General features: G+C 46.5%; 2 protein-coding genes across 3 annotated transcripts; one reads left to right on the top strand and one right to left on the bottom strand.

Moving 5' to 3' along the window:
* Positions 1–3810: 3810 nt before the first annotated feature.
* Positions 3811–15067, bottom strand: OGFOD1 (2-oxoglutarate and iron dependent oxygenase domain containing 1). Of its 2 annotated transcripts, XM_064459278.1 has the most exons (14): positions 14853–15067; positions 14626–14771; positions 13634–13680; positions 13027–13127; positions 12048–12164; positions 11472–11563; positions 9165–9293; positions 8714–8827; positions 7919–7998; positions 7518–7813; positions 6072–6194; positions 5208–5266; positions 4519–4687; positions 3811–4034 (listed from the first exon to the last, which is right to left on the bottom strand). In XM_064459278.1, exons 1-13 carry the CDS (start codon positions 15010–15012, stop codon positions 4526–4528), a joined length of 1626 nt encoding a protein of 541 aa, XP_064315348.1. In that variant the 5' UTR covers positions 15013–15067; the 3' UTR covers positions 3811–4034; positions 4519–4525. The 2 variants fall into 2 exon arrangements, with proteins under 2 accessions (XP_064315348.1, XP_064315347.1); XM_064459277.1 differs by having other exon boundaries at positions 3811–4687.
* A 102-nt stretch (positions 15068–15169) lies between these two features.
* On the top strand, positions 15170–23283 carry NUDT21 (nudix hydrolase 21). The gene is made up of 7 exons (XM_064459279.1): positions 15170–15390; positions 18247–18447; positions 19683–19746; positions 20437–20526; positions 21205–21280; positions 21559–21673; positions 22988–23283. Exons 1-7 carry the CDS (start codon positions 15275–15277, stop codon positions 23007–23009), a joined length of 684 nt encoding a protein of 227 aa, XP_064315349.1. The 5' UTR covers positions 15170–15274; the 3' UTR covers positions 23010–23283.
* The last annotated feature ends 1350 nt before the right edge of the window (positions 23284–24633 follow it).

The following is a 24633-nucleotide window of genomic DNA, read 5'->3' on the forward strand; positions in this document are numbered from 1 at the left end:
ATATGAGATCTAAAGATATTTTAGAACCTTTGCCAAAGCAAATTTCTTGTAGAAGCTAAAAATATCCTGCACAGGATGGAGCTTGGGCCTCAGTGCTCCTAGCTCCCACGACATTCATTGCATCTACCACTGTATGGATCGGTATGTGCAACGTGGGTGGGGAGGAGGCAGTCCACCTCTGTGAGGTCAAGTCATTGAGTAGCATCTCAGGGCTGCCAGGAGTATTCATGTCTCTTACTTGCTACTACTGAATTAAAGCCAGCAGCCTGCCACTAGTTACAGAGCAACTGGTGAGCACGCAACCAGCTGAACGGGGAACATAATTCTTGTGATGTGTTTTAATCCCCAAAATGGCCCCTTGCTGCTGCTTCAGTCCCTTCAGTATGGAGAAATGCACTGCAAAAAGCACAGATCTCTTGTCACTTCAAATCTGCAGCAGGAACTGATTTGAATCCTTTTAAGAACCTGGTTGTTAGTCAAATCCAGCTCCTTGGTAAAGGGTGGTAAGCCACCCATGCTGGTCTAAGCAAGTGAGCTTTAAGACTTGATTATGGAACAGTCTCCTGGCATAAATGCTGGGCTTTCTGCCACCTGCTGTACCTGTTCCCACTGTTTCAACCTCTTGTTCTTTATGTTCAAAATCCTAATGTTTGCTTACTTTTACGTAGTCCGTTCGGTGATAGAGTGGCTCTGATCAGAAAGTAGCTTTCCCATCAGCCTGATTTTCAGGGCTACACAACAGGTACTTCCAGTTCCAGCTCTGTTTTGTTCTTGGCAGCGAGGTCAGGCCTTCGGTCACAGTCCAGGCCTCTGATAAAGCCAATTTCCTCTGTCTAAGTTTCTGACAATAAATTTGTCATTCTCCCACAAAAACAACTGCTATCTTTGCCAAATGTAAAAAACATGTCCCTTAAGCTGAAGTGATACCAGGTTTGCAGTTGCCTGTTGAAATAAAGCAAGCCTTGGCTGGGGTGCAGCAGTGAGCTGATGTAGGCTGAACCTGTAGCAGGAGATCAGTGGTGAACAGTCCTCACTGGTATGGTTCAGCCCAGCACTAACACCTGGTGATCCCATTCTCAGGTACAGGAAGGGAACTGGTCACAGCAGGTTAAGCTGCTGGTCAGTTACAGAACAACCTCTGAATCCACACTAGTAGAGCTGCATGTTGCTAAAAATTCATGGGCGAGGATGCTTAGAGGGTTCCACACCTCAGTATGTGCACTGGGGATCAGGTCTATATGACTGTCCTGCCCTGCCTGGGCACTTCATTGCCTGCCTGAATTAAGTTTGGGCTGGAGCCTTCTTCATGTGGCCCCTTAGCTGCCTGGGAAATGTGATGCAGAAGTGCCATGCTGGATCAGTGCCTGCTGAAGGGGGGTCTGTGTGAGAGTGATTTTCAATGTCCTGATTCAAGTTCCAGTTTGGATTTTGAAAAACTAAAAGAATTGGAACTGACAGTTGACAACAGGTTATCTGATTTTGTCCCCTGTTCCTCCAAGGCCTTTGCATTGCTGTCATCTCAATTAAAACTAATTCACTGAACACCTCATGTCAGAACTTCTTTGCTGCATATTTCTGAATGCTGAAACCATTCCTTTAGTCTGGTCTACAGCTAAACTGTTTTATCTTGCTCCATATTCCTGTTTTCAGCTATCTGGCAAACTTAAAACCACCAAATCCCCAAAAATATATTGTGAAGCACTGGTAACTTCAGTAACTGAAGGCTGCTGGTATGCCACATCAAATGGCAGGCTTTGGAGGTGCAGGTAGCTGGTGGGAAGTGCATGTGATACCGCTGAGCTGATTGATGTCTGCATGAGGCCATCTTGCCTGGTACGAGGTTTCTGTTCTCTATTGCTCAAGCTCTGTAACTCTTCACTTATTGTTCTTGATCCTATTTTTCCATATTGTCCTGCTTACTTCCTTTGTGGGTGTGTATATATTTCATACTCCTTTCCATAATGATCAGGGTACTTTGCAAGCAGCTACACCTAATTGTAAATACAGACTTGTGTCCAGCAAGAGCACCTGCAGAGGGGGCTCCCGTTATCAGCGCAGTCTAAATGAAGACCCCTCTCCCCAAGTAGCTCATGTCACTTGAAATTTCAGCAAGTGGAGTCTTTTCCCTGTACCTGCAGCACCAGCCTTGTGCGGGGCTGCCTTTGGCTTTTGGGACCAAACAGGAGGGTGGGAGAGCAGAGGCGTGTTGATTTTTAAATCTTTGAATGCTAAATGCAAATTTGGCTTCTTAAATTACTTCATCTCATTTACCTGAGGCAGAAGGGTGGTTCCTTGTGTGATCAGGTAGATGGGGGTTTGCTCAAGTAGAGGCTGGTGCGCCCTCTAGTGTATTATTTGTTATTAAAAAGCAGCAAGCTTCAGAGAACCCAGCTTTTTCCCAGTCTTCTTGGAGGCTGTTCCATGATTTACCAGGCACACTCCTAGGCTCACAATACAGTGGAATAAGTAACCTCATTTCATTAATTAATTTACTCCCAACTTTATCTAGCCGACTATGCCGTCAATAGCTGTGGGATCTGTCACTCTTGTTTGAAACTACCCAAATAATTTTGCTCTTTTTTCTCCCCTTGAAACCTCCCTTACTTGTCTCTTTCTACTGGAGCAGCTCAGAATAAGAACGATTTTCTCCTCTAGAACTTCTGCCCTGACAGGCAGCAGAGTGCTTCAGAAAGCAATGATTCATAGAGTCCTGTCCTCGCTTCAGGATGTGTTTCTAGTTTCATCCCCTTGTCTTTGTAAGTAGCATAAAATGGTAGCAAAGAAAGATTAAAACTTAGCAAGAAAGCCTTTGCAGTGCACAGAGAAGCTAGCTTAAGGAGACAAGTCAGAATATGAACATAATGGTGTAGTTCTCGCAATAGCAGCTTGGTGCAGCCACCTTCCAGCTGTCCTTCCTGCCCAACAGTGCAGGAGGGAAGAGCTAGAACTGAGCTCATAGTCCAGGACTGAGGCTATCCACCCCTGCACATCACTCTGAATGGCCTTGTCCCCTTGCTCTGGCATTGGTGGGGGCTGAGACATCTTTCACTCCGGAATCAACAGCAGCAGCTTCATACTTCAGTGGTTCCTTTCTTGAACGTTGTATGTTGGGATCACGGCCGAAGATTTGTTCCTGCTCTACCTTCATGAAGGCATGTCCAAAGGACGTCCTGCTCCACGAAGGGTGCGGAGTACACGTGTGCCAACACAGCCTTGCTTTGAGCTTACTGCTCCTCTGCTGCCAGCCTGTGGTCTTACACTGCCAATGTGGTCTTCAACCACAGGCTGGAACTGGAGCACAGCAGCAGGCTCTAACCCAAGGTTAACCTCTCCTAAATGAGAGAGGCTGGAGGAATGAGATGTGCACGCTTTACCCAGCTCACTGCAGGGCCATGGCCTGCACTGCCTGGCTTGGATGAACTGATGGTACACCTGTGTACCTTCACTGCCAAAAAAGTGTTTCGGGCAAGCACATGCAGGCCAGAGCTGTGCTTGTAGTGAATGTGGGGCAGGCAAGCAGGAAAGTGTGCAAGGGGGCGGTGTTCCAAGACCCCCACCTTTCTTGTACCATTTACCACAGGAGCTAGGTAGCTGCTACCTGGGAAGATCTACAGTGAAAGAATCCACATTGGAGCCTTGTAGACCCCAGGACAAAACCAATGTGACACAAGGCCCCACTGTTGGTGAACCTCCTGCTGCCTGTGGGTGACAAGCCAGCCCACCTCCCTGTTCTGAGTCTGGAGCCAGAGCCCTTCCATGGCTGATGCACACACCCGTCCCCCTACCCACACCAGCAGAGAGGGACAAAGGAACAGGTCTCTCATCTATTTAGCTTGCAAGTTCGTTGGAGAAAGGGCTGCATCTGGGTCTGTCTGTGCAGCATTTAGCATAATGAAGTCCTGCTCCTTGTTGCAGTGCCAGGTCCTTCTCAGTGCCAGCAACTTTATAGCCTTGCTGTCTTCCTTCCCAGCTCCGTGGAGTTGTGCAGCTGGAAAAACCTCCTGTTTCCCATGGCAGCTCCTTTATTTCTGCCTCTACAAACAGTGAACGCAGTTAAGCCCCAGTAAAGGTCTTGGGCATTTTGTAACAAAACTTGCCCAACCGGACTTTGATGCATTTTACTGACCTTTTTTTTTTTTAAAAAAAAAAAGTCATCAGCCTGGGGCAACATATGATTGTAGTTTTCACCCTGACAGGTCAGAGATCCATCCCACCGTGTTATTTCCATGGGAGAACAGCTGGCAGGCTGACAGTTTGGTGACACTAACCCCCTCTATGTAGCATTAAGAGCAGTTGAGAGTGTATTACAAAGGACTTGGGAGGAAACTGAATTTCCATTTGTCTAGTTAATAAAAAAGTAACCTGGACCCCACTTGGCAGGGTACAGCTCACACACAGTGTGATCAAGTCAGCAGCAGCAAAGTTGGTCTGGACTTAGACAGGCCCCAGCTGAACACCAGGGGGTAAAAACCTGCTCCCCACCCACCACCACCATTTTCTGCATGATGATGGTCATACCACACTGTCACTCATAATAGACAAAGGAAAAATCCCAAAATCCTGTTCTGTTTGGATGCTTTTTCAGGCGTGCCAAGTTACGGTGATTGATGTATTTCACAAACTTCATAGTTTCTTTGTCTCTATAAACTAAGGCCAAGCAGTTGTCCTCTGGATTCACTGTCAGCAGCTAGAAGACATGAAAATAAGGGAGGAAATTAGTTTAACAAAAATGGCTTTGATGTCATTCCTAGGAAGAAACAAAACAGTTTCAAAGGCTAGTCAGAACAAACGTCTGGTGTTAGAAAATAAATTATGTCACTATTTTCAGTTTAATACCCCTTAACCTGAAGCATTTATTAGACAGCAAGGTTCATTTGAAGGGATTCTGGACTTATGAGTGTTCAGTACCCTCTCTAGCACTATACTGAATGTGACCCTAGCAAACAGCACTTCCCTGGGAAAGCACCCTCCAGGTGCGGGTGGTATTATGCACTGTCAGGGCCTGAGCCTTCAGCTTTAGGGTGGACACCAGCCTCTTGAAGCTGAAGCCAGAGCTACACCCGTGAGCCATATGTAGCTCAGGCAGGAAGGCTCCAGTGCAATAGCGAGCACCCTCAGGATTATGTTAGCATTATGACAAAGTGTAATTACATCTCTCCACCCTAAACAATTTTATCTAATTTGCAGCTAGCAACAGAGGTTCTTACCTCTTCATCTTCACCTTTAGCAATGTAGGAAGTAAAGCCACCATATTCTGGGTCCCAGTCTTAAAATAGAAAAGAAAGATTCTTAGAAAGTTCAACACTGGCCAGGCTCTATATGGCCTTCCTGGAGATGCCATTTTTCCACCCCACGCTGCACACCAGTTTACCTCCTGCTGACCTTTTTTTTTTTTCAAATCAGAAACAACTTGAAGCAAATGTACTTTGCTACCAGATTTCCCTCTTACCACAGACAGGCCATTCAAGGTTGCTCCTCACATGTAGAGCCTTACCAGATACGCAAAACGTTTTCAGTATAATTACCAGCATGTGCCAGACGGTTTCAGGCCTGCATTCCGGGCTCAGCTGGTCCAAAATGTTTAGGTTTTTGTTTTCACCGCTGTCTAAGGAGCAATCAACCTAAAATGCCTAGACATGCCTAAAGTAACTTTTGAAAACCCTGGGCTTTATGAATTGGAGGCGCAGTGATAATTTTGATGAGAAAAGGAGAGAAATGTAACACTTTTAGCGGGTGTTTTGGCCACTTGACCCTCCACCACGCCCAGAGCCACTGCTTAGTGAGAGGGAGGGTCCGGGAGACGCAGCCTTTCCTTCTGCCCAAGCGCCACCTCCTGGCCCCAGCAGGAGAGGTCAAAGCTGATCCCCAGGAAACAGTCCCAAATCTTTGGGTAAGGACTACTGAAACCAGGGCTTACGCAGAAGCGAGGGCTAGGAAAAAGTCTACAGAGCCCTTCTGTGTAGGAAAAAGCAGGGAAATTTTGGCTATTGTAGCACTGCTGAAAATTTAGGAGTCCTTCCTTTATACAAAACTTGTAAGGAGAGTCTGATACCTCTCTTTTGTCCACTTACCCTCACAGCCACAGAAGAAGAGCAGGTCAAGAGCAAATTCTGTTGCTTGAGTGTCATGGACTAGAGTGTAGTGCCCGTGGGTCCACCGCCTCAGCTCCCCAGCACACACAGGGGTACCTGAGCCTAGAACAGGGCACAAACAAGCCAGGGAAAACAATGAAGCTGTACAATACCTGATGCCTGTGAAGCTCGAGGCATGTAGGGGACAAGCCCCTGCACTGCCATGCTGCTGTGGAGCTGTCTTTGCCATCCCCAGCGAAGTGTAAACGAAAGAAAAAGTAAAACCACTGATCTCACATAAACGTCTTTCCTAGTGGTGGCTCTAAGTTACATCCTTTGACCAATGTGGAGGAGAGAAGCCAAGACTTGCTCTTTGGCCAAGCTGCGATGTGTTTTGGTTCAACCAGTTCCTCCTTTTGTTTTGTGGTTTTTTTTTTTTTTCTCCCAAGATTTACAGTAGCGCTCCAAACTTCAAGAGCCAGCAACCTATCTGTTCGTGAAGTACTGAAACTACCAGATGCTTCAGCGAAGAAGGATATTGCTCTGAACTCACTCTTCACGCACCTCCCAGGAGGTACATCAGAATTTGGGGAAGCCTTGTTTTTTCTCATTGGTCTAGCTCAGTTTTTAATCTATACAGCCCCAAACTATGCCTTCCTCATATGTGAGTTTAAAATCACCTGGTGGGAACATCGCAGGTAAAAGAGGCAAAATGACTAGCGGTGGAAATCAGAAAAACAAAGCCTTTGTACTGGGTCACTGTTCTGGTGGGATTTTCAGTAGGACTTAAGTGTTTTCATTACCTTTTATTCCAGTGCCCACTAATTTGCCTGAGTCAGTGTAAGATGAGCATTTTCAAAATTCTACCCTTAAATTTCAAAGCCACCGTTTTAAATAAACAACACCAATCGATGAATCCAAAAATAACATAATCTTTTATAGCAACAAGATCTCATTGCTGACAACTAAGTGGTTGTTTAGGCTGACGGCATTTTCTGAAAGATTAAATTTAGGAATTGGTTTTCTAATTCTAATCATCTTCACTTCTGTTCACTTTCTTCCTTTTGATTTGGTCTCATACCAGAATCTACTTTATATGAAGCTGGAGCGTAACTACTGGTGAAAGATTATTGGGCAATTTATTAACATCCCCCCTCCACACCCATGCCCGAGCTCCTACAGAAGTCCCACCCTTAAGACTTAAGTCTGTTCAAAATGGTATCTTCAAGTTAGTCATTACTTTATACCAAATTCTTTTGCAATGGTTGCTTATTATGCATACCCAGTCCGACATGCTTCAAGTCCCATGTTAGTGCTGGTGCCTTGTGCTTACTCCAGTACAAGGTGCAACACTAGTTTCATGAAAATCATTGGGAATTATGCTGCCAACATCCTTAACGTCACGATTCTGCTCAAGTCCCTTCACGCTGCTGCTGCTGGACTTACCATTCTGTGTCTCACTCTCTTGTGCTTCAGGGATGTGGTCGGGCTGGTCTGGCTGATGGGGACTGCTATTGGCATGTAGTTCCGTCTCTTCCTGCTCACATTTGGGACTGCTGTCCCCAGTGGTGTCTGCTGCTCTTCCTTCCCCAGCATCTTCATCCTCATCAGAGGGAGCCAGGAAGTGCAGCTTTAGGCCAGTGAAGTTGGAAAGCAGTAAAAACAAGGCCTCAGAGCGCAAGAACTGCAGGAATTTCTTCAGGATGTCAGGGAGGCTGTCTTCCTCTGCTGTCTCATAGAGTCTGAAAGACAGCAGAGCAGTGGGGAACCAATAACATCAACCAGTGCAGCCTCATGGCAGCTCCTCCTTGGCTGATCACTAGGTGCAGGATGTTGTCATTCCCCACCTTTTATTGGCAGGCCCCCGGCTACTCCACTGGATGTCTTTGTTCTCCAAACCTTCACATAGTAGTTGGTATTTCTCTTTCTAGGAGAGAAAGTGCAGAAGCTTTAACATTTAGCTCTCAGGTCTCCCTTGGTGTGCTAGACGCAGTGATTGTCTACTTGTCAGAGGTGCCCAAGGACTGCTGAGTTGAGGGGGAGAGCCTGGGTGGGCATCGTGTCTTTTCAATGCCAGTGACCAACAGGTATCAAATGCTACTTGATCGTCTGCTGGGTGAAAATGTGGTTTCACTGAGATACGGATGCCCAATAAACCAGAGGTAAATCAGCCTTGAGAAGCAAAGCCTTTCAAATAAGACAAAACCATTACGGGTCATTTGTTTCACACACAGATCAAGTTCCCTAAGTGCTAAGCTGCCGAGAGCTGAGGGACTGGGAAGGGCACTCTGGTCACCACAAGGCTAGGAAGCAGCAAGGCCAACATGTGTTGCCATCCTTCTGCATTGCTTCTTGCAGGCAACAAGAATGCTGAAGCAAAGAGTTTGATTTTTGACAAGTTCCTGCACAGTGGCATACAGGCAGGCAGGGGGGATCCATCCACAGAATCACAGAATGGCTGATGTTGGAAGGGACCTCCAGAGGTCATCTGGTCCGCTCCCCTTTCGTGAAATGTGAAACTAGAAGGTGTTTTAGTTGACACCTGAACAAGCAAGGCCTTTCCCAGCTTGCATGACATGTGGTACCCACCAACCCTGTGACCTCTTCTGGCAGACCACATCAGATTGAACCAGCGGGCTCACCTTAAGAAAATCTTTCAGGAGAATTTCTGATCGCTCCTCAAATTCCTCCTGGATTTGAGCTTGGGAGTCCATGTCCAAATAAACTTGATTGATCCACTCATACAAGATTTCATGCTGGAAGGGAAATGGATTTGAATGCTGAATTAGCAAAATTAGAAAGGATTCCCCAGTTCCTTCTTACCCAGCTGGCCACAGGGCTGGATGTCTCCCCACATCCACTCTATTCCTTTTTTTCAATTGTACCACGAGTATTTGCTGTGGTCTCTGCACTATTGTAGGTATGCAAAATGGACAGCATCAAGAAAGATATACAACTTTATATGGCTTTATGGACAGGAAACAAAAAAATAGGCTAAGTTAAAGCATCCCCAAGCATCAATGCATCCATCGGTATTCCAGGGCCATGAAAGAAATAGAAATGCAGATAAGCAGATGTAGCCTTGTTACTCACATCATAGGGGATGTGTGGGCTCCTGGGCAGGGGGTTCTCCATGTGGCGTGCAGGTCTGTCTATTGACGGGCCATGAAACCAGCCGCTCACTGACAAGCGGCACTTCTCCTCAGACAGAACTTCTGACACCTGGAACACCGTTGAGCAGCATGTTACTGTTCAGACTACAGAACATTTAAGGACCAGCTGTAACAGGCACCGTGTAGACTCATCACAGAATCATAGAATCATTAAGGTTGGAAAAGACCTCTAAGACAGGAGATGGACCTGACTCCGGAGAGCCTACTGCATACACAGAGAAGTCAGACAAGGGCTAGACTAGGCTGGGTTATTCTTGGTTGACAGAAAGAGGGCTTAAAGCAAACTTTGATGCTCAGGTCCATTGCAGGTTTCCAGAATCCCAGTCCAAGCTTCTACTCCAAGCTCCTAGCAGAATCCCTCTCTCTGAGAGCTTTGAGTCATTCTGTTATTAAAAGTAATGGTGTTTCAGTTCCCTACCATTTGTTCTGTTGAAGAACCAGCTATCAAAGGCTACAAAAATTAGCTGTCACAGCTTAATCTGGAAACTCAGAAAACACTGAGCATCTGTGGGCCACAGCAGACTATATCAGTCTATTTTTTTATCTTCTAATTTTTAAGAAGTGCTGTACTACAAGCCATCATGAAGGGCATTTGCCTGATGCTTTTGACTCTGGATTGAAGGTCTACCTATCTATCAAACTAGGAGGAGTTAACCCAGTCCATGGAAACCCTTGGTTTTTGCACAGTGATGGCCACTGTTAAATCACGATTCCATCCAATTGTGCGCAGAGGTAAATTGGCTAAACTGAACAATTTCACATTCTAGGGTGCTGTACTGTAACGGCAGTGTGTTAGTCTGATGGAACAGGAAGCAGGAACACAGCCTGTTCCAAAAAGGTTTTGGCTCTTACTCAGAGCTGTAGTGGCCCTCTCCTTGCATGACTTAGAGGTGTTCTGGGTTATTTGGAATAGCTACTTGGGAAATGGAAATCAGAGAACTGCCTGCCACTGGAAGCTTGTGGACCCGCTCTGCTCAGCAAACACCCACAGCTTTGTTATCTCCCGAAGCAGCATACACCATGAAGGCCAAAACCTAAAGATCTATTAGGAAGTACTGACTGAACACTCTTCGCCCAATGTCTGAGAGGGCTTAAGGGTGGCATGTGCTGTGAAGGCTTCCAATCAGTCTGACCCTTACACAGTCCTCTAACGGGAATTCACAGGCTCTATGCTTTACTGATGAAAGGGTCAAAGAAATGATTCAGCGGTTCAGCAAATGCTCTGGGCACAACGAGTGAGGTCCACATCCAGAAGGCTTTGACTCACTGCACTCCCAGTTAAGCTTAATGTTTATTTTTAAATGAAGCTTACTATTTAAGCTGAGTTTCTTGCCTGTGTTACCACTATCAGAGGCTGTATGCAGGACTCTGGATAGTGCTAATGCGTGGGATTAAGTTTAGGTCAGTCACAAGGTTAAGTGGAACATGGATTTTTATGACAAGATTAAATCACTACCTGAAAACAATTAGGGCAGTGATCAAACAGATATTTCTGTTAAACAATTAATTTTAAGACATAAACAACAGAAAAGTAAATCCCAAAGCAGCCTAGGTGAGGACATGCCAGACCTACATCACTGATCTTCTTTCTCTCCAACCTTCTGCTCTTTGGCCCTGTTTGTTAGTCCATGGTATTCTCAAGCACAGAGGAGTTTCAGATTTCATCCAGGCACTTGTGCCATGCAGTTCCACAGATTTATTCACCCTGTTTCCAGCCATCTTCCTGCTAAGTGCCACAAATTGCTTCTTAACCATATTGGTATTTCTACTGCAGGGTACCATGCTACGTCTCTGCTACAAAGTGGGTAAAGCCATATCTGCATCGTGCCCTACTGGCAAGGTGATGTGCCAAGGAACTCTTCTGGACCAAAGCCATGGCATCCACATGAAAAATGTGAGCTAGTTTAAAACAAGCAAACAAACAAAAATCTCTCCTCACCGCAGCCAAATCCACAGCGGTGGCTTGCCAGGAGAGCAACACAATATAGAAATGGCAATTTTTCTTTCCCCAAAGCGATGAAGCTGGATGGACAGTTTAAAGTTGGCTTTGCCAGTTTTTGTCCTCCTTGAAGTCCCGCCTTTAACGGACAGCACTTAGCATGAGGATCCATTCTACCCACACTTGCTCCCCCTTTCCCTTCTCCCTCCCCATTGGAATTGTAATAACATGCAGAACAAATAACCACAACAATGAGAATCAAAAAATGAACAAAAGACAGCTCCTTGCCTGGTGGAAAGAGACTGGAGAGACTTCAAAGAAAACCAGCGTGTTCCACGAAGGCACTAATGACTTGATGATTTGCTGTGGCTGAAAGCGTTCTGAGGAGGAAGAAAACATACTCTGGTTAAGATATGAACTGGAACTCACTAGAAGCTGCCACTTCTCTCTGACTTCATGACACTGTGACTGGCGAGACACCTGGGTATAAGGGATGTAGCTCAGAGCAACGGCTTGGTGGACTTCTGTTGCTGGAAAGAGAAGTTATCTCCATCACTTTGAAGTTCCAAGCACAGTTACCGGCATTGCTTCCATCCTGCTTCCGCTCTTGGCCCTTGATAAAAAATGGAAAAAAAGGATTCCCCTCTTCATTACCTTCCCCTGTTCCTCTGCTGTCACCCATTAGCATTGTCTGCAAAGCCTGCTACAGCCCATCTCTAAGGTGCAAATTTTACCCACACAGCAACTTCTCTGGACAAGGGAGAAACTCTTTATTTTCCTTGTACTACCTGAGGAGAGAGTTCCTGCAAAGGGCACAGAGGCTTCATCATTTTCAGCCACCGAGGCTGAGCTCTGAGCTCTTACCGTCTGTGCTATACAGGTCCAGTGTTCCCCCATCGTTTTTCTCCCAGGGGGGCACGAGGTACAGGATGAAAGCAATTCTCCGACCTTCCAGCTCATCATCATGGCACAGCAAGACATCTGAAATTACACACGTTTAGCAGCAGTAGTGCCTTTCCAGTACAAGCATGATTCATTCCAGTGACTGCTTCCCAACTTTGTCCCCGCAAGAATACAAGAAAAAACATGCCCGTTCCAAGAACTGCATTTTCACTCGTCAGCATCACCAGCCCAAGATCCGCAAGATTAACTTCTGTGGGATTGTACTACAAGCAGCGGATTAGCCTACTCTGAAGGCACAGGCAGTTATAACTCATCATCCACCCCTCTGTGGCCGTCAGTGGGCACTGTGAACAGATTCCTGACTTAAATAATGATTCAAGCCCTGACTCCTAAATACAGCACTTCCCTTTGAGCAGGTTTGTTGGTGGAATAGGGGGAGGGGGACCCCTGGGAACAGAAAAGCCGGACCAACAACTGGTTGTGCAAAAGACACTTTAAAAGTAGAGCTGACAGCAGTAAAAATTTTCCCCCTCCTACAGCGATTTTTCATGACTAAAAGGGTAGGCGTGGTTGTAACCTGGACTCAGCAAGGTTAGGTTTTAGCATCAGACTTTTCAAACTCAACTGCAGCATTTGGAAGCTGAACATATCACCCTTGTGCATGGAAGCAGGCGTGCAAACACGGGTTGAACATCTCTGAAAAGGCAGTGGCTTGCAACAGCACTGGTCCTAGTTAAAGCCATCAGCAATGGAACTAAAGCAACAGTCCTTCTGTAATTTGCACTTCATTTTCTGAGACGTTGATTTGTTGCTGATAACTTCTAGGACCCTCTAAAACTAGGAAGGGGTTGGGGTGGGTTATGTAGTTAGGTATTCTGCAGACATTTTGTTTCCTATACAGCCACAGAAGCTTTAGGGAAAGGATCACTTATAGACTGACCGGTATATTCATATTTAGCACAAGAAATATCGATAGTTGGCTCCAGCTCAATCTGTGTCACAGAAGAAAGCCACACTCGGAATTCTTCACACAGAGCATGCCTGAGAAGACAAGCACAAGGTGAGTGTCCTCTTGTGATATAAAGCATGTCACTGTAGACTAAACTAATTCAACTATTCAGCTTCCAACTATTTAAACAGTTAGAGGTGCTGTTACTGCTGGTGGCAGTGTATTCCTGTAGAACCACACAGCAGCTGGCCAGGAAAACAGCCCAACACCCACATCATCGCCAACAATCACCAGCAGCGAGTGTGAAATTAGTTGCAAAGGGGACAGCTAAGCATTTTGGATGTGACAGAAATGCAGGGGCCAAATCAGATCGTACTGCTTGGAGGAAAACAGTTAGCTGACTTCAGGGCCATGACATATGTAAGGTAGATTCAGCTCCTCAGGGCTGGTTTCTGGCCTGAGCATGGCGGCAGAAGGTGGCCGAGTGCTGCCTGGCCCACTCCAGAGCCCTCGGCCTTCCCAGGAGAGCCAGCCAGGGCTTTCCCCAAGCTGAAGCAGCTGCTGTCGGGGCTGGCAAAGCCTGGAGGTGGCACTTTACCTCAGGGCAGCGATGTGGGGCTCCGGCCTTCCCCCCAGCTCCTCCGACTGTGGTGGCCCATGGAAGAGAATCATAAAATCACTAAGGTTGGAAAAGACCTCTACAATCATCAAGTCGAACCGTCAACCCAACACCACCAGGCCCCCTAAACCATGGCCCCAAGTGCCACATCTACATGTTTTCTGAACCCCCCCAGGGATGGTGACTCCACCACCTCTCTGGGCAGCCTGTTCTAATGCTTGACCAATCTTTCAGTAATGACATTTTTCCTAATATCCAGTCTAAACCTCCCCTGATGCAGCTTGAGGCCATTTCCTCTCGTCCTACCACTAGTGACTTGGGAGAAGAGACCAGCACCCACCTCACCACAACCTCCTTTCAGGTAGTTGTAGAGAGCGATAAGGTCTCCCCTCAGCCTCCTCTTCCCCAGACTAAACAGCCCCAGCTCCCTCAGACGCTCCTCATAAGACTTGTTCTCCAGACCCTTCACCAGCTTCACTGCCCTTCTCTGGACACGCTCCAGCACCTCAGTGTCCTTGTACTGAGGGGTCCAAAACTGAACCCAGTATTCAAGGTGCTGAACACAGTATTCAGTGCCGAGTACAGGGGCACGATCACTGCCCCACTCCTGCTGGCCACGCTATTCCTGATACAAGCCAGGATGCTGTTGGCCACCTTGGCCACCCGGGCACACTGCTGGCTCGTGTTCAGCCGGCTGTCAACCAACACGCCCAGGTCCTTCTCCGCCAGGCAGCTCTCCAGCCACTCTTCCCCAAGCCTGTAGCGTTGCATGGGGTGGTGCTGACCCAAGTGCAGGACGCGGCACTTGGTCTTGGTAAACCGAGCTGACCTCGGCCCATCGATCCAGCGCCTGCCCAGTTCCTCTGCAGACCCTTCCTGCCCTAGAGCAGACCGACACTCCCACCCAGTTTGGTGCCAAAAGGAGGGGGGTTCGGGCGGCCCGGACAGGCCCAGCCCGGCGCGGGGCCCACCTGCCGCAGCGAAAGCAGGTCGTTCCGCCGCCCGCGGAAGCAGAGGCCCAGCAGCTCGTCGCGCAGCGCCTCCGCGAAGGCCGGGCTCGCCAGAAAGCTGTGGATAACGCCATGCCGGAACGGGGCCGGCTCCACCGCCGCCGCCTCTGCAAGGGAAACGCCGCCGGTGAGGGGAGGAGGCGGCCCGCCGGCCGCGCAGAGGGGGCCGGGACCGGACCAGGCCGTACCGTGGAGGAGCGGCTCCCTGCGGCCCCAGGCAGCCGCCGCCCGCTCCCGCAGCGCCGCGTCCCTGAGGGCGACGCAGAGCTCGGCGGTGGCCGCCCGCTTCCCGCGCCTCTTCCCCGATGCTGGCGGTAGCAGGGCAGACCCACGCCGCTTGGCGCCCATGGCGCGCCCCTGTGGCTCCCCGGCCGGACTACAGCTCCCAGCGGGCACCGCGACGCCCGCCGGGCCAATAGGATCACGCGGGGGGCGGTACCGCTCCTCTGACCAATGAGAGGGATATCAGCGAGAGGGCGGCTGGGCCGTCCCCCTACGGAGGCAGAGCGGCTCCTCTCTATGGTGGCGCCGGAAGCGTGGCGTTTGATGGCGGAGGCTGTTCCCGCCGCTGAGCACTGACCGCTCCATCGCAGCCTCCCGCTCCGCCGCCATGTCCGTCGTGCCGCCCAACCGTTCGCAGACCGGCTGGCCCCGCGGGGTGAACCAGTTCGGCAACAAGTACATCCAACAGACGAAGCCGCTCACGCTGGAGAGGACCATCAACTTGTGAGTGCCGGCGCGGGCCTCCCCGGGTTCCGCCCCGTCCCGTTATCGACCCCGTTCCCGCGCACCCCGGGGCCGCCCCTCGGGCGGGTTTTCCTTTGGCAGCCGCCGCGGAAGGGCGGTCTGGGGTCCCGGTTCGCCGCCAGGCGGGGGCTGAGAGGGAAGCGGCGGAGGAGCCCCGGCTGCAGGCGAGGGCTCTGGAGGACCCCTCCACCCCCCCCCCCCCCCCAAGGCATGCTGTTAAACTGTGAAACACCCCACTGAGCGGTGTCGTGAGTACCGAAAGCCAGCCACCGGGGGATGTGGAGCGTTTAGTAGATATGCTTTAGCATATACCCTAAATAAAATGAGCCAGTAGTGTGCCCGGGTGGCCAAGGTGGCCAACAGCATCCTGGCTTGTATCAGGAATAGCGTGGCCAGCAGGAGTGGGGCAGTGATCGTGCCCCTGTACTCGGCACTGAATACTGTGTTCAGCACCTTGAATACTGGGTTCAGTTTTGGGCCCCTCAGTACAAGAAGGACACTGAGGTGCTGGAGCGTGTCCAGAGAAGGGTAGTGAAGCTGGTGAAGGGTCTGGAGAACAAGTCTTATGAGGAGCGTCTGAGGGAGCTGGGGCTGTTTAGACTGGGGAAGAGGAGGCTGAGGGGAGACCTTATCGCTCTCTACAACTACCTGAAAGGAGGTTGTGGTGAGGTGGGTGCTGGTCTCTTCTCCCAAGTCACTAGTGGTAGGACGAGAGGAAATGGCCTCAAGCTGCATCAGGGGAGGTTTAGACTGGATATTAGGAAAGATTTCTTTACTGAAAGATTGGTCAAGCATTAGAACAGGCTGCCCAGAGAGGTGGTGGAGTCACCATCCCTGGAGGTGTTAAAAAACATGTAGATGTGGCACTTGGGGCCATGGTTTAGGAGGCATGGGGGTGTTGGGTTGACGGTTCGACTTGATGATTGTAGAGGTCTTTTCCAACCTTAATGATTCTGTGGTAGAAACAGCACCTGACTTGGGAAGGGTGAACCCCAGGGCTGGGGAGTGTTTGGCATGGTGAAGGTTGTATCTGTGTCTCTCCTGGTATGCTCCTTCATGGGTGTCTGCCTTTGGTAGCAGGGAGAGACAGGCCACTGGCATGGATGGGCCATAGGCTCGCCTTGTGTAGTGGCTGGGATATGGTTGGGTGTGCTGGGTGTTTGGGCTGGTGCAGGTACTGCAGTTTAAATTTAGAGTGGCTGCTACCAGAGAAAACTTCTGTCATAGACACTAGCTATTTGCTAATAAATATTTACTTACTTTATATGAGAAGCCATGTACTTCGTCTTCTTCCAGTGAACTCTGGTGGTTGTATTCTTTGCTAAGTACCTCTGTCAAGTTGCAGAAACCGTACATGTTAACTGTGACAGCTAAAACTGAATATTGACTATTAATCACAGATTCATATGCATTTTTTTGGTATAACTGTGTTTATTTACAGTTAGTCTTGTGGAAGTTCATATGTGAGCTTCAGAGATTATAATATTTTTATGGTGCTTCTGAAGAAAAGGCTCATCAGAAAGCTGTCTTATAACCATAATTTCTTTTTTAAAGTATAGGCTAAGGGTTTTGATGTACAGACTACACATTAGTATAGCATGGATTGGTATAGTAGATTACTAATAAAGCTATCTGTGTATCTAAAAATGGAAATTATTCTAAGCTCTAAGTGAAAGGGAAGTGGGGAGCTTGCTAATAAATGTTTCTGCAGTTAGCGAACTAGTTGTTTTGTCTCACTTGTGTATGTGAGAAAAGGCTCTAACAACTGAAACTGGCTTGTGATTTCTTTGCTATTAAAAATGTGGAAAATCTGGGGGGAGGGGGAATTTGAGGGAGGGGAAGAGTGTATACAACTCAAGTTTGATACAGTTAAGTATTGGAGAAGGAATAGATGAGTCTCAAGAAAAACATTTCCCTTTAAATCAGTCATTTATTCCATTAATTTAGCTGCTTTATGCCAAAAGTCAGCAAAGCCATGGTGATAACTTGTTACTGCTCTGCCCAGAAGCCATTTTCCTCTCACTGTTTGACTTAGCCTGATGACCCTGTCTTCCCTCCAGGCCTCATGCTATCACAGCTCTGCATTACTTGGATTTTGTTGTTTTCCTGTTGCCCTCTGTGCTCTCTAGGACTGACTGATTTTTTTGCTTAAGCTTTGCTTTCTTTTCAGACTCTTCTCAGTCCTTCTTACCTGGAGAAATCTCTCAAGTTTCCACTGTACTGTCACTAGAGGAGGCAGAGGTCCAGCAGCAAAGCCCAACAGAGTGATCTGCTCAAACTCTTGATCTTACCCCAGGCTCCCAGCCCTGCACGTAGACACTCCTCACTTCTCCACTTCTGTGATCCAGATGTCTGATTTCCCACTTCAAAACAAAATCACTTCTGACAGTTTAGTTCTCAGACTCTTCGTTACTTCCGCAGGAAAAACAAAACCCCCGCTGTCCTGTGCAGCTTCCTTCCTTCCCAGCAGAGCTTTTCTCTCCTGTCCCTTTCCTGGTTCCTCTCAGAGCCTCAGCTGCCTTTTCTCTGTGGTGTGGCGATCAAATAGGGTGGCTGTTGAATAACAGTTGCTGCCGGTTCTTCTGGGCTTCTTTCCTTCTTTTGAATCGGCACCACGCTAGCGTGTTGATCAGCAGGACTTTCTGCACTTGCGTAGCGCAGATCTTTGTGCAGTGTGGGCCCCATAAGTCACAACCAAGAACAACTAGACTAGTGCTATGAATGAATTACCCTTCCATCAGTCAGAGGAGGTTCTGCCTCAGGGTAGATGCTGTGTCATAGTGACTTAAATTTACGTTTCTTGTTGTATAGTAACATATTTTCTTTGCCTTACAGGTACCCTCTGACAAATTACACATTTGGTACAAAGGAGCCCCTGTATGAGAAGGACAGTTCCGTGGCAGCTCGGTTTCAGCGCATGAGGGAAGAATTTGACAAGATTGGCATGAGGCGGACAGTGGAAGGGGTTCTGATTGTACACGAGCACAGGCTGCCCCATGTGCTGTTACTGCAGCTGGGTACAACTTTTTTCAAGCTGTAAGTGTCTGTTTCTTGAATGTAACTTTTAGTTTATTGCCACAGACCACTAAACAGGTGGGCTGGAGGGTAAAGTGTGGCTAACTGATAGATGTTTTGAATGTCATTTGTGTCTTGCAAAGACACAGTCTGTGAAAACTTTTTAGAATGGTGGGGTTTTCATCTAAAATGTGTTTGTACGACTCTGCTCATGAGTAGGGAGACAGTTTTGAAGCAACTGGAAATCTTAGTTATGGTGCATTGCTATGGTAAAATCGTTTTCAAAACTCATCAGTAGTTAGTGCGTTGTTCTTATACTGTGAAAGGTGGTGTGCTTAAATATGTTTATGCTATGGCTGCAGAAATGGTGAAGTGGAGCTCAAGGAATAAACCCCAGTGAATGCAGAATGATATCTGTTTGCAAACTATGGGATGAGGTGGGGACAGCAAGAATGGTAGGCATCTGAATTTGAGAAAATTGCTTCAGTTCATTCCATGGTTATCACTGCCGAGGGAAATTTTAGCGTTTGGATCATGTAGTCATAGTGATGGTAATGGTGCTTGTTTTCTTTTTTTAAACTGTTTGGGATTGACTTGTCTCAAGTTATCCTGCTTGTGTTCGTGCTCTTATGTTTTTAACATTTATATCGTTTGCTCTCGATTTTGTGCGTGTGTGAAATCTAACTTTATATCCAGATTCTTCTTTGATGTCTTGATTTGGGGGATGTTTGTGGACAAAACAGGCTAGAGTCTAAAAGTTTTGCAAGTCTCTGTAATGATGAAAATGTGTTTATAGGTTTTTTTTCATTAACCTTGCATCAAATGCAGGATGGTTCCTCACAGGAGTTTTGTTTTCTGCTTCCTGTGTGCTTCAGTGAGTGCTGTTTTTGAGACAAGAACAAATATGGTCGGTATTTACAACTCTTTTTTTTCAACTTCTGGTGCTTTTATATTATTATTAGAAGTGTCCAAGTTATTATCATGTACATTGTTATACATTGTCCTGCTGAAGTTAAAGTATTTTATATAACAGGTGTTGTTTTTAAGGGCTGTACAGTAGCCAGTTTAGTTATGGTTTTGGTGAAAGCTATCCTACTGTCTTCCCATTCAGCGAAGTTATGTTTGGAACTTCTGACTTAAGGGCCTTGAGTAAATTTGTAACTCCCTGCCTGGAAGCATATCGAAACTCACCTGTGAAAGTTGGTATATGTGATAAAAACTGTAACTTTAGCTTTCATCATTGGTTATTTCAACAGACCTGGTGGTGAACTCAATCCAGGAGAAGATGAGGTAGAAGGGCTCAAACGCTTAATGACAGAGGTCTGTTTTTCTTCGTTATGTTGCTATACTGGAATGTTGGATTATTTTAGAGTTCAAAGAATAAGCCCAAAGCACTACAGTAGCCTCCTTATCACTTCTGTTATTTTGATGCTGTGGTTGATGTTTTCAGGTAGTTAACAAATAAAGCAGTCATTTCATTTGTCTTCACCATGAGGGTGTGACAGAGTGGTCTAGTGGCTGACCCCCTGCTGCTGCTCAAGTCCTGTGTTCATTTGCAGCTTTGCTTTTTGGCTGGCTTCAGGCAAGTGAGCGTGCAGATGGGCAATAAAATATGTTGCGGAGCCCAACTGATGAGGACTTGTTTTGAGATGGTCTTCCCAATGCACCAGTTAACCTTCCGTGCTCGCCAAGTAACCCAAATTAATTCTGCCAGGTAGCGTAACAGTGCATTTCAATCTTCGCATTGGTCTGATGGGACTCGGTTCAACTGAATACAGCATGGAATTTGAAATGCTCTCAAAAGTGTCCTTGTCCTGTCAGGTGAGGTTTTTACTAAAAAATGCCACTTTATACAAAAATGCTCTAAAATTCTATTAAAAGCTGTCCCAGAGCATCTGTGAACTACATCAGGCCCTTATTACAGCAAGTCTTCATGCTCCCAGTATATGCTTTCTAAAAAAAATTTACTTGGGGTAGTTAGAGTTTTGACTGTAACTGGATTTTTGGTAGATACTGGGTCGTCAGGATGGTGTTCAGCAAGACTGGGTGATTGATGACTGCATTGGGAACTGGTGGAGACCCAACTTTGAACCTCCACAGGTGAGTACTTCTGCTGACTTTTGTCTTCTTCAGTCATGTATTGATTGTTCTTCCCAAAGCCTTCAACCTACTAGGTGGGCTTTGAGTACCTGCTGCATGAGCAGTTAGTTTTTCTAGCTTTTTACTTATTTAATCTCCTTTCTGTGGCTGAGGAGAAATGACCAACTTTTTCTAAAAAGTTTGTAACTCCCCTCTTCCTCCTCACCCCTGTCCTGATGGGTGACAAGCCACTGGATGTGATAGCTACCAGTCCTGTGCTGAGCCAGACACACCATTTAAATTCCTGTTTTAGCCACAATGGAACTCTTGCATTGCTGCATATGGAACAGATGCCCTGTGAATAAAATAGTCTTGCTACCCTATTTCTAAATGCTTTAACACTGAAAATTCTTGCTCAGTTTGCTGTTACGGACTTCTGTCTTGTTGGGTTGTTTTAACTGCCCAGGAGTACTGGCACCTCTTTAGATCCTGTCAACGGTTGTGACAGCAACAGCATTCCTTTCCGAGTACTTTCTTGTAAAAGTGGTTTTTATTATTTGATGCTATGAAAGAACAACATACAACACATTGAAGGCTTGCACAGTGCTTGTTAATTTATACAGTGGCATTTAAGATTGCACAATATTCTCAAAGCTCTGTACAACCTATTTTTATTGTGTTTTTTTTTTTTTCTTCCAGTATCCCTATATCCCAGCTCATATCACAAAACCAAAAGAGCACAAAAAGCTTTTCTTGGTCCAGCTTCAAGAAAAGGGTGAGTTTGCTTGCAAGATTGTATTTATAACCTTGTCTGAACGCTTGCATCTCATGCAAGGAAATGCGGTAGCAAGTTTGTGGTCATGTGCTTGCAGTAGTTTGTAGTTGATCAGTAAAAAAGTTAAATGCTGATACTGGTTTTGAAGGTAGCTGATCCTCTGAACATGAGTTCCTAGCAAATGCTCATTCCTGCTTGTTTTGAGGTGGGGGGGGTGGTGATACCTTGGCTGAATGTGTGGTGGTTTTCCGTATTAATCAACTTGTATTTGGTTTTAGCTTTGTTTGCAGTCCCCAAAAATTACAAGCTGGTCGCTGCACCATTGTTTGAGCTCTATGACAATGCACCGGGGTATGGACCCATTATTTCCAGCCTTCCTCAACTTCTGAGCAGGTATATTGTGATTTATTTGTGTTATAGTTCTTGGGAACATGTTTGCTATGGAACACAAGAGCAAGACTAGGCACTACAGAAATCAGCTGTGGAAAGATTGCAGCTATCCCAAAGAGCTTAGAATCTGCCTCAGACAAGGTGTGATGGACAATTTAGAGGCACCGATTGCCACTTGCTAGCACCAAAGTCCTATCTAGCAGTTGTAGCAAAGGAAAACATGAAAGATAGTGAGGGTGAAGCTGTGTACAGGCTAAGAAACAGCTTCTTGCAAGTGTCAGGGACAGCGTGAGAGTAAAAGCCAAGATACGTGTTTGAAGCGGTGAATTAGATGTGTGTGTGAGCACAGCTTTGTGCTGATTAAATGTGGTGGGCTTTTTTTTTTGACTCTTGTGTAGTAGAGTTTATAACGTGTAGCATGTTGATAACATGAGTATCTGTAGGGACAGCTGTGTTTTTTCCTTCCTTTCCCCAATGTACGCACCCTTTGGCTTTCTTACCTGAAAACGACTTGCACCTCGGGTCTCCAGAGCTCACCAGTCTTACTGGTTTCTGTTACCTAGCAAATGTTCGTGAATTCCAGCCATCCCACAGCTGCTACTCGGGGAAGAGGTTCTGTCATCCACCTACTTGGATGAAAAAAGTCTGTTGGCAGAATGTCAGCACTGGTATTGCTCATGACAGGCTTGTATTGTGCTGTGTTTTTTCCTCTGTGTAGTCTCAATTTTGGCCATTGTAGCTATGGGGGTTTCCCCTTCCCCCTGCTCTAAGGGCAGCGGATACTTTCTCCCAAGTACCAGCAAAACAGTGGCTATCACACAGCCAAATGCCAGTTTGGTACCAGTGCAACAGACACGTCCAAAGGAGGGATGCCTGGAGGATGAGGTGGATGTCTGCTTCCACTGTCTGAACGCTGATTGTGGTGAAACTTAGCTGAGGAGAATTAGTTGTTCTGTTAAGCATGTCCCTCTGTTGCCCAGGGAGCGTAGAAAGTTTGCCCCGATAGCTGAAATGCTGTGAAATAGTTGCTGGTGGGGTACAGAACTCTCACTGGTATTTTCATATCTTTGAAGCTCTCAAGACATGAAATGTTAATAATGAGTTCTTCTGCAAACTTAAAAGATTGCTGTGCAATGCTAGCGTAGGGTTGGCTGTTAAAAGATGCTACACTATAAAGCTGAGTAAATAATCCACTGTTGTTCTGTTAGATGGAGGCTTATCAAGAGCAGAAACAAAACATTTACTTATCCATTCCAAAATGTCACTTCAATAAAAAGAATGAAAATCCCTCACTTGGTATAATCCTTTTAATTTTAGGTTCAACTTTATTTACAACTGAATTCCCATATAGCCGAAGAGCCTGATAGAAGAAGCCGTCTCTGTGAGCACAGCTTTAAAATGTAGAGAAAAGAATACGTGTGATGCAAGGACTTTTTTTTTTTAATATCATTCTTTTCCTGAAGGCCACTAAACTTTCTATCATATGAATAGAGAAGTGAATCTCAACTGTTTAGGTAGCAGGATGGCAATGTGGTGTCAATGTTTTAATCACTTTTCATTGTAATACTCACCAAATTTTTTTTGTACAACATTAAAGAAAATGCTTAAGATTGTGTTTGTCTTGGGTTTGTTTTTTTTTCTTTAGTTGTCTCCTGCTTATAGGTGTGTATTTTAAACTTTATTACTTCGTTTCAGGAATACAGATGATCTTGGAAACAAGAGGAGGGCCTAACCCATTCAGGGATCGTTTGGGTGCTCTGATCTGCATCCCTGAGCAGGGAATTAGTCTGAGGGAGGAATTAAACAGTGTATGTAGGTGCAATATAATTTTGAGTCCTCTTAACTTAGAGAACAGAGCTGCTGTTCGGAGGAAGTATGAGTACTTAAAGGTAAGCATAGCCTTTGTTCAAAGCTTATCAGAACTGAGCTGGAAGCATTACTGTTTGTACAGGGCTCGGAGGAGATACAAATAATATCTTCTCCCACTGTGCCCCCTTAAGAAAATACCAGCCCAACAAATTCTGTTAAAATATGGAAGTAAAATTAATTTTCTGTACTTTCTAGAGCTATGGGACTGAATCTGGGTCATGTTTAAATGTTTTGCTAATGCCCTATGCAAGTGGTTCCATGTTACCCTGAGTGGTTGTAGATCAGTGTGCTGGTCATCTTGCAAGGGATACTCCTCCTTCCTCACCTCAATGTTTCATGCTCTTGCAGGTAGTAAATATCAACCTTTATAGTTTGGTGGTTTGGGGTTTGTTTGTTTTTTTTTTTTTTAACATGCTTGGCTACACATCAGTTCCAGTGGATATGTCTCTTCCTACTGCCTTTAGCCTTCCATACTTTTGCTTAACTCTTTTAAAGACTTGTTTCCAAATTCTGCCTCTGACCAGAAGGTGCACTGTTGCTTGTGCGCGGTCCTTGTTTATGAAGGCATCGTCAGAGAGCGTGTGCTGCCGAGAACCGAAACTGGCCGAAGCGGTTGGCTCCATTGCCAGTTGTGCTGGTATGCTGTGTGCAGAACAACTGCGACAGCTTGTTGCTTCGGTCAGATTGAAGCTGTGCATTATGGGATGGATACTGAAAGAATAGTGGAAAATTTAATGGTAGTGCTCTTCGCTTTGGTGAATTCTTCACTACGCTTCAATACACTTCACTACAGATGGAAGGCCTGGATGTATGGTTAGCAAAATGTATGTTCTTTAGGTAACTATTCTCTCCATCAGGTAAAGCTATCAGGGGTTTTGAGAACAGAATGGTTCTGGCGTGGGGAAGTGAGGGAAGGCAGAGGTTTGGAAGTCGGGGGCTACAAGGACAAGAGAGCGCTGCTGTCACGGCCTGGTGTTTAACAGCATCCCTCATCTTTCAAAGCAGCACGCAGCGACGGGAGTTAGACCCGTTGTTGTCCCGAGCTGCCTGTGGGAGTGCTGCGAGGGCGGCATCAGCTCCCCGCGCTCCTCTTT

Source organism: Phalacrocorax carbo, chromosome 8 (assembly GCF_963921805.1).
Source record: "Phalacrocorax carbo chromosome 8, bPhaCar2.1, whole genome shotgun sequence".
Taxonomy (NCBI): domain Eukaryota; kingdom Metazoa; phylum Chordata; class Aves; order Suliformes; family Phalacrocoracidae; genus Phalacrocorax; species Phalacrocorax carbo.

Coding starts and splice junctions, on each gene's coding strand:
- OGFOD1 (XM_064459278.1), bottom strand. CDS start 15,012: ATGGGCGCCAAGCGGCGTGGGTCTGCCCTGCTACCGCCAGCATCGGGG. Junction 13,128..13,633: donor CCCCACATCGCTGCCCTGAG/GTAAAGTGCCAC, acceptor TTGTCTTCTCAG/GCATGCTCTGTGTGAAGAAT. Junction 8,828..9,164: donor GCCCACACATCCCCTATGAT/GTGAGTAACAAG, acceptor TTTCCCTTCCAG/CATGAAATCTTGTATGAGTG.
- NUDT21 (XM_064459279.1), top strand. CDS start 15,275: ATGTCCGTCGTGCCGCCCAACCGTTCGCAGACCGGCTGGCCCCGCGGG. Junction 15,391..18,246: donor CTGGAGAGGACCATCAACTT/GTGAGTGCCGGC, acceptor TTTGCCTTACAG/GTACCCTCTGACAAATTACA. Junction 21,674..22,987: donor CTTCCTCAACTTCTGAGCAG/GTATATTGTGAT, acceptor TTTTAATTTTAG/GTTCAACTTTATTTACAACT.